This window comes from Dipodomys ordii, unplaced genomic scaffold (assembly GCF_000151885.1).
Source record: "Dipodomys ordii isolate 6190 unplaced genomic scaffold, Dord_2.0 Scaffold68, whole genome shotgun sequence".
NCBI lineage: Eukaryota > Metazoa > Chordata > Mammalia > Rodentia > Heteromyidae > Dipodomys > Dipodomys ordii.
The window spans coordinates 62,184-71,095 of NW_012267284.1; the positions used below are offsets into that span (position 1 = coordinate 62,184).

The following is an 8,912-nucleotide window of genomic DNA, read 5'->3' on the forward strand; positions in this document are numbered from 1 at the left end:
CTGATAAAATAGTTGCCACATACAATTATACAGCTGAATATAATATTCATAATATATATTATATATCTTACAATTTTATAAATTTAGAAATTCTGTTGGAAATGTCTTGGGATATTGGGGTGTACAAATGAGAACATCAACTTGAAAGGAAGTCAGCAAAACAAAGTTTAAGTTTACATCTGCAGAAGGGCATTCATTACTACTGACAGGAAGCCAACTAGGCAAGTGGGCTGAATTGGCACAGGTTTTAATGTATGTAGGTACACAACCTTAAGTGATTGGCTACCTTTATCAAGCAATTTACCAAAACCAGGACACCTGGCCAAATTGCCAGAAAAATGTTATTCAGCTGGAGCTCAACACTTGAGCTACACCTCCAGTGCCCAGAAAAACAATTCTTATAACAGAATATGGTTTAACTCAAATGGTTCTTCCAAGTTGGTGGCTACCATGAAATGGTAGTGCCTATGTCAAGTAACCACTTTGAAAAAAAATAATTTCAACCCATACAATTCTAACAAATATCCTGGTAAGTTACAATCTACTTTTAGTATGTTGACATAAACTGGATGAAGGTGACATAATACAGCTTCTTTCCCATCTTTCTCCTGAAATGAGAGAGATAAATTGGCACCACTGGCTCACACCTATAATCCAAGCTACTCAGGAGGCTGAGAGCTAAGGACCGTGCGTAGTTCAAAGCTAGCCTGAGCAGAAAAATCCAGGAGACTCATTTCCAATTCATCAGCAAAGAGCCAGAGGAGGACCTATAGCTTAAATGTTACAGCACTAGCCTTGATTGAAAAAGCTAAGAGATAGCATCTTTAGCTTAGTGTCTGGTACAAGCCCAGAACCTCCCCACTTTCCTCCCTAAACACAAAGCATTAGATGAGGTGGGCTGTGGCTTCTCACGGGAGTGGGAGGTCACAGTCACTGTGGTACTAATTAAATTTTCCTTTCCACTTTCTATGTGCCAGTTAGTCTGAGTTCTAATTCACTAATATTAGTAAGTTACATAGATAATGAAAGTTATCAAACTGAACTAGTAAATACACAGACAAAAAAAAATGTCGCCAGGGATATAGCCCAGTTGTAAAGTTGTTTGCCTAGCATGCTCAAGATTCCGAGCTTAAGCTGGGTGCCGGTGGCTCATGCCTGTAATCCTAGCTACTCAGGAGGCTGAGATCTGAGGACCGAGGTTCAAAGCCAGCCCGGGCAGGAAAGTCCGTGAGACTCTTGTCTCCAATAAACCACTAGAAAATCGGAAGTGGCGCTGTGACTCAAGTGGTAGAGCGCTCGCCTTGAGCTGAAGAGCACAGGGACAGCGTCCAAGCCCAGAGTTCAAGCCCCATGACCGACCAAAAAAACAACAACAAAAAAAAGATTCTGGACTTAGACCCCGGCAGAATTTAAAATAAAAAAGAAAGAAAAAGAAATAGCTTTTGCCAGGCAAGATAGCATACACCTGTAATCCCAGCACTCAGGAAGCTGAGACAAAGATCATGAGTTGGAGGCTAGCTGGGACTACATAGTGAGACTCAAAAAACTAAAACACAACAAAAAAAATGACATCATGTAAAATCATTTTCAACTAGACTGGAACATAATTTTGCAAGTCCAGAGTAGACATAACTTATGGCAAAAAAGAAATGGTGACTTATCATAAGTGTGATACCCAGGATTGGCATTACTTAGGATGGGATTTTAGACACAAACATTCTTACCTACTAAAAGTTTTCCACAAAAAACCCAGATAAGATCCTTATGAATAAACACAGTAAAATATAGTACAAAGACTATAGCTACGATCTGTTCTTAGTCTATGGTTTGAAGCTTCCAGTTATCACTTCCTTGCTATGATTTCAGACAAGTTCTTCATATATAAAGGACCTAAGGCCACAATGCAGCACATACAATGTAATCCCCTGCCTGAGATTAAAGGTTTCCAGAGTCTCAGAGGAAGTCTAATGTCCTTGGTTATGCTGGGCTCTAGGTCTCATTTCTTAGAGCAGTCATGATGAACAAATTGACAGAAACCTGTTTCTAGGATAGATCAGACAGGTGATGTTATACTATTAGGCTTATTTTTACCTGATTTCAAACTATTTTCAGCATGAATGGACAGATGTGAACCTTTAGTTGACTTTAACTCAGATGATACACTGTCAGTCCTTTTATTGTTAAACTTTTGCTCATCATATGTTTTTCTCTCATCATAGGATTTTTTCTGCAGGAGAAAAAACAACATGAAGTAAGAAAACTACCACAATTAAAAAAAAACATTAAAAACCACAAATTAGAAGTGTTCATCACAAATTATTTAAGAAGACAGGCTAAGCCATTTTTCAAATGTTTATATATCACAAAAAGATTAGCAATGCTTAAAAATGCAAAAACTTCACCAACTCTTTACATTTTAAATATTAAAAGTACAAAATCAATGAGACAGAAAAACCACAGCATTTCCTCACCTTAAACACTTTTGTTTCCTGTGGGAGAGAGCACATGTGCTCATTTCTGGGCTTCTCTGACTGAAAACCTCGGTAGCAATTAGGTCGACTGTAATCATAACGGGAGGCAGGCACTGCGCAAACATTCTGCGCAGGCTCAAGGGTGTAAGGAGAATAGGCGTATGGATGGAGAGTTAGCTCAGAAGATAAATACTGGGGTGGAAATGTTGAAGTTCCAAAGGCCAAATCTTCAGTATACATTTTCTGTCTAAAAGGTATAAATTTTAGTTGCAGATTTTATGACACAAACCAACAAACTTAAATTTTTATAGTATTTAAAGTCTTATCATAAGATTATTAGCTAGATCATTCAAATATTGAAAAAAATCCTCATTAAAAAAGCAAAATGTTCAAGATAAATGTACTCATAAACTGACATGCTGAATCAAAACCTCTTTGTTCTTAAAAGATTAAAAAAAAATTAAGGCAAAATGATACCACTTTATCTTTGCCAAGAAAGATGCTCACCTAGTTTCTCTTTTAAAATTAATAAGCCACAGTCTATAAGCAATGTCAACAAACCAGAAAATGCCCAGCAGAATTTAACATCCATCTGGTGTTTAGTACTTGAGTATGCTTCTCTCTGTAACTTTGGACAAAATCATCAAAGACCATCATTCCCTTTGCCAGGGAGCTGAACAAGAGCTTGCACAGCCTCTCTCCAAGAAAGCCAGGCTCCTATTGCCATTTTTCTCCAGCCCTTCTCTGTTCCAAGTCCTACACAACATTCTACAGTTCTTAGTGAGGCTAAAGTAAAAAGGGAACATTCCTTGGCATGGAGACCAGGAATAATACTCCCACAGACAACAAGGGCACCATCCTTTATTTATTTAGTTACTATTTTTTAAATTGTTATAAAGGTGATGTATGGAGGGTTACAATTATGTAAGTCAGGTAAAGAGTCTATTTTTTTAAGTTTAACTGTTATTATAAAGGTGATGTATAGAAGGGTTACAGTTACGTAAGTCAGGAAAAGAACACATTTCTTTTTTAACAATGTCACCTCTTCCCTTATTCTCTCCCAGTTTTCCCTTCCTGTCCCCACTCACAAGTTGTATAGCTCATTTTCAACTTAGTATCTAGTGAATACCACTGCTGGATTTGTTCACCCTTTGTCTTTGCAGTTCTGGGGCACCATCTTTTAGTACTATTCTATTGTCTCAATTTCTTCAAGCTTGTAGACTAAACCAAAATGTTGAACAAATGGTTGAAGACTGTAGGTTTCAGCTATTTTCCAATGAAAGCTGACACAATGACAAAACGCTAAGTGGTTAAATATAGTTAATATACAAATCACAGCCTCCTCATCCTCACAAATAAGCAAGGTACATGTTCCTGTGAACTTCCAGAGCTATACTAAGGCACACTGGTATATTCCAAGCTTAAGCATGACATATCTGTGTGATTATATAATATTTTATGACAAACATATCTTTTAAGATCTTTTGCTTCTAGGCAACTAATTCTAATAATGCAACATTCTTAAGGCCCACACAAAACCTCCTTCAATGACTTTTTTCTGTCCTAAACAACACCTGCCCTTGTGTTACTCCTAACCTATCCTAACAGATAGGTTCCTACTGGAACCTATCCAAACATTTAATCTACTCTTTCCTAAAAATTGAACCAGAACACAGTCATTATCATAAATACCATTTTAAAAGACCACCATGTTTCCTACTTCCTACCTAGCAAACCTAAAGTTTTCAGCTGTATTGCGTAGATTTCCGATCTATCTAGCCCATATGCTAGTTCACCAAATATTTCCCTACTTCCTACCCAGCAAATCAAAGTTTCAGCTGTACTGCTTAAGTTTTCCATCTATGATATGCCAAGTGCTAATTCTTCTAATTAGTTGTAACATATTCATCAGTTGCTCTTGTTTTGAAATTACCACAGAATATTGCAAGATGCTTGAAGGAAAAAAAAATCTTGCCAACAGAAGTAGTAGTTTTGGAGGATACTAAACTTAAGCCAAAAAAACCTAAATGCTAATTCTATCTCTTGGGAAGCAATGCAGTCTCCATTTATCTTGGCCTAAAGTAACACATTAAGGGAAATGATAGGAAGAGCTCCACTTTTCAACATCAAGTACAGATAAGCTGTGCTACTGGCTTAAGACGCTTTTCAGCTGGATAGCATTTTCCTATCTACAGAATTTTTAATATGGTAGCTTTGGTTAATCATCATTAAATTCAAGAAAATAAGCCAATTGAGTCTCTAACATAAGGCAAGACATTTAGAAAAATACATACTCAGTGACAGGTGGTTCCTGCACAAATGGGTAGTACGTGGCTGCGCAGCTAGGGAAGACACAAGCTTCTGAGGACTCTGACCATGCCGCAGTGAGCCCAGCAAATTTGGGGACAAATGGTTTCACATCTGCTGATAGCTTGACGCTGTCCTGAGGGGGAAAAAAGTGGGGGATTGGGCTACATACACTGAGATAAACAATTTAAAAAACCTAAGAGGGGCTCCATTCAAACAGCTCCAGTGCTATTTAAAAACTTCTATAAAGTGAAACTGTGATTTTGTTGTTTAACAATTTCACAATTTCTCTCCCAACACCTCAGTAGAAAAAGCAGTCTTTTTAAACTGAAAGCGAAAAGTCCTTCTGAATGTTAAGAACAACTAAGTCAAACAGAAGTAATCTATATTATTACATAAAGACTACAGCTAACGTTTCTGTGGGAAACACACATTTATCGATTAGCTTTCATTAGACCTAAGTGGGAACCGAAGACCTACGTCGTTATATACACTCAGCGGGGGCTATTTAACTCACAACTTTCAAAAATAACATGGAAAAAGTCCACGTCCCTTCCATGTAAAAATGCCACGAAATCTCTGCTAGATAAATTATCCCACCGCCACGAGCCCTTGGACGTTTGGGTGACTTGTTCTGAAACGGGTAGCTTTTCAGTTTTAGAACCACGGTTTTCAGTCTAAAACTAATTCACGTGACTGCCAGGACTCCATCTAGCGGTCCACACAAGAGGTGAGAAAGCCGAGACCCGGCTTAAGAAAGTTAACTCTTCGGAGCTAGCAAGTGGCCGGTCGCGACTGCCGGGTCCTCAGCAGAGCTCCGGGAAGAGTCCCGCCGCGGGCGGGGTCCGCGCCGGACCCCAGCTCCGAGCAGGTTCGGGCTGCCAGCCCGGCCGCGGCCTGAGAGCCCGGGCCGAGGCCTCCGAGAGCTCGGCGCACGGACCCAACAGTGCCAGCGGCTCTTACCTCGCCTTCGGACTCCCGCGGCCCCTCCGACGCCATGGCGGCCGGCTCCTCCGAGCCTGAGCCGGGGAAACCAGCGGCGGCCCAGACCCACAACTCGGTGTTTCCGCCTTCCGAAGGGGCGCCCGGAAGTGCGTCACTGAGACGCGACTGCATTTCCCACTTCCTCACGGAAGTGCGTAAGGCCCGAGGCCGACGCCGACACGTGGTGAAAACCCCGGCGCTGGAGGGAGGGCCGCGGCAGAATGAGATCCCTGCCCGGCTCTTCCAAAGGGGGTTGCCAGGGCAATTACAGGCAGCTTGAAGCTGTGGTTTGCTACACTCCGGGGCCTTGTAAGGCTGTTATTTAGAGAAGAATCCTTTTCTTTTTGTAAGCAGACAGGTACTGAGATGACCTCCCCCATCTTTAGACTGCATCTCCATGGTTCCACACCGCCCAGTTTGCATACCCTGCAAAAGCCTTATAGAACCAGGGGGCCAGCAGCGTACACCTGTAATCCTAGCTGCTCAAGATTTGGAGCCAACCGGGGCAGGGGCAGGAGTCACTGAGACTTAAGCCTGATGGGGAGCTGTCTCAAGTGGTAGAGCACTGACCTTGAGCTGAAAAGGCTCAGGGACAGCATCGGTGTTCAAACTATGAACCACCAAAAAGCTCCAAGTGGAGCTGTGGCTCATGGTGGAGGACTATTCTTGGGCTGGAAAACCTCAGGGACAATTCAGGCCCAGAGTTCAAGCCCCAGTACAGGCAAACACACAAATCTAGGGCTGCCTCATCTATGGGCATCTTAAGCTTCCACAAATTTGCCATACAAAAGAAAACTTCAGAATTGCTGTCAAGGTGTTGAAAGTAAAAATACTAGGGCAGATAATAAATACTGCTTTTCCAAATGAAAACAAATTTAGATTTAAGTAATGAGAGTTGGAAGGTGGGAGGCTGAGAAATCCAGAGTGAATTTCAAAAGAAAACGGAGGCCAGAATTTTAAGTTATGCAGGTGAAGAAGAAAATAGGCTTGCTGCAGAGACACTAGTGGCTCACACCTCAAGACAAGCAAAGAAATAATAAAGAGTGCTTACAATGACAATGCAGGGGTTGAGGTGTTGCTTTCCCTTGAGTAAGACTTGAAAACTTTATCATTTCAATGAAAAAATTCAGGCAGCTCCAATTCCTTGCTCAGGTTTATGACAAGTGGTTTATTATTACTATGAAACTCAGCTGCACATTCAGACAGGAACTCAAAATGGACAGCTGAAAACTTTTCCCATAATAGCATTCTTTTCTCTTCTACTGGAACATTTTTTGTTGGTTGTGGGGCTTGAACTCTGGGCCTGGGCGCTGTCCCTCAGCTCTTCAGCTCAAGGCTAGTGATCTACCACTTAAGACACAACGGCACTTCCAGTTTTGTAGATAAGTGGAAGTTAACACAAATACTATTAAGTTAGGCATTTCTAGCCACTTGAAGATTATAGGGTTATGTGGGAATTTTAACAGTAAAGCCCTAAAATCTACATTGGCTCTAGCTGAAATGTATCTATGGTGCTTACATTTCCTTGTAAGTGAATTAAAGGGTAACCCCAACATACCAACTATTTTAAACACACTTATCATTTCTTTCAAAAATAAGTTTATTTTCTCAAGGCTAAATTACAAAATTGAAAATTAACAGCCAACAATTAACTGTAAGAAAATATACCTCATAACAGTGGTAAATGCAACATACAAACTTTATTTAACAAAAATAACACGTAAAGTCAAACAAGCACTTATATTAAGAGAAAAAAACAACTAGAAGAAATTTTAAACACCTTACAATAACCTACTTGCAGTTGCATTTAACTGAGCTCTGTTGCTGTGAAGAATACAGCTCATGGCACAGGTATTGATGAATTGTACATTTTTTTCAAGTATTCACTGAATACTACCCTTATATACACATATACATTTGAACAAGGTTTAACTGATGATCCCAGATAAGACTTCATTTTTGTTGCTCTTTTGGAAGAGGTCGTCTAAAGAGAAGAATATGGGGTTCTGTGGAAAGAAAATGTTCGTTTAATATGATTGAAAATAGCTAAATTTCATTTATGCATCAAAATTCAAAGCATTCAACTGGATGAAAATTACTAGTTTAACTATTATCTAGCTGAAGTACTGAAGATGAATTTCACTTCCAAGACAAAACAAAGAATTACAAACTATGGGCATATTTCTGGTATTTTTGTTATACATATGTTGTGGAGAAAGTGAACAATCTTGGGAATGTTTTTAACTTTACAATCTTCATAGTGCAAAGCAGAGAAGTATAAACTACATGGGGATTAGTGTGGATTCCACAACTAGTGCATGTCGATTACCAAGAAAGAAATCAGGCCTAGTGACAAACCTGTAATTCCAGCACTTGGGAGGATATACCAGAAAGATTTGGTTTTGAGGGCCAGCTATCTAGGGAAATTGTTCTTTAAAAAAGAAATGGGCCTGGAGCCAGTAGATCACGCCTACAATCCTAACTACTCAGGAGGCTAAGATCTGAGGATTGGCTCAAAGCCAGCCTAGGCAGTAAAGTCCACAAGACTCATTTCCAATAAACCACCCAGAAAACCAGAAGTGGTGCTGTGGCTCAAGTGGTAGAGCACTCACTAGACTTGAGCTGAAGAGCTGAGGGACAGCACCCAGGCCCAGAGTTCAAGCCCCACAACCACCAACGAAAGACACATATCCTCCATAGAACCTGTTTCAGTAAATGAGGCTTGACCCAGGAAATCTATGGAGTTTCCCATTCCTCAGTTGCTTATGTATATCAGAGAAAGCCCCCGGAAATTCGAATATGTGCCCTCATCATGATGATGTTATTTTACTTAAACAAAAGATGGCTATCCTATCTAATTTGGAGTCCACAGGTCTTTGAATGTTGCTCAAAAAAGTTACACTTACTGATTAATCCCAGATTAAAGTAAAATTTAACTCTGCAAAGTTTTAGTCTGTTTTTACTCAATGTCTGGAAAACTGTTGGTTATTACCATAGAATAGCATAAGGCAGTGGGATGTAAATAAAATAGGGAGGCTGGGAAGGTGGCTCAGCGGTAGAGCACTTGCCTTGCATGCATGAGGCCCTGGGTTCGATTCCTCAGCACCACATAAGCAAAAAGAAAAAAGCCAGAAGTGGCGCTGTGGCTCA

General features: G+C 40.3%; 2 protein-coding genes across 3 annotated transcripts in view; both read right to left on the reverse strand.

Annotated features, from left to right (window-relative positions):
- Positions 1-5,847, reverse strand: part of Secisbp2 (SECIS binding protein 2) — a 37,005-nt gene extending 31,158 nt beyond the window's left edge. The window contains exons 1-4 of one of the 2 annotated variants that reach the window (XM_013023517.1): positions 5,742-5,847; positions 4,766-4,914; positions 2,472-2,718; positions 2,092-2,227 (exon numbers count right to left, since the gene is read on the reverse strand). In XM_013023517.1, the coding sequence (XP_012878971.1) occupies positions 2,092-2,227; positions 2,472-2,718; positions 4,766-4,914; positions 5,742-5,777 (568 nt within the window). In that variant the 5' untranslated portion in view covers positions 5,778-5,847. The remainder of the gene's footprint in view (positions 1-2,091; positions 2,228-2,471; positions 2,719-4,765; positions 4,915-5,741) is intronic. The other variant, XM_013023518.1, reaches the window with a different exon arrangement.
- A 1,595-nt stretch (positions 5,848-7,442) lies between these two features.
- Cks2 (CDC28 protein kinase regulatory subunit 2) overlaps positions 7,443-8,912 on the reverse strand; it is a 96,015-nt gene continuing 94,545 nt past the window's right edge. The window contains exon 4 of the mRNA XM_013023369.1: positions 7,443-7,768. Within this exon, the coding sequence (XP_012878823.1) occupies positions 7,716-7,768 (53 nt within the window). The 3' untranslated portion in view covers positions 7,443-7,715. The remainder of the gene's footprint in view (positions 7,769-8,912) is intronic.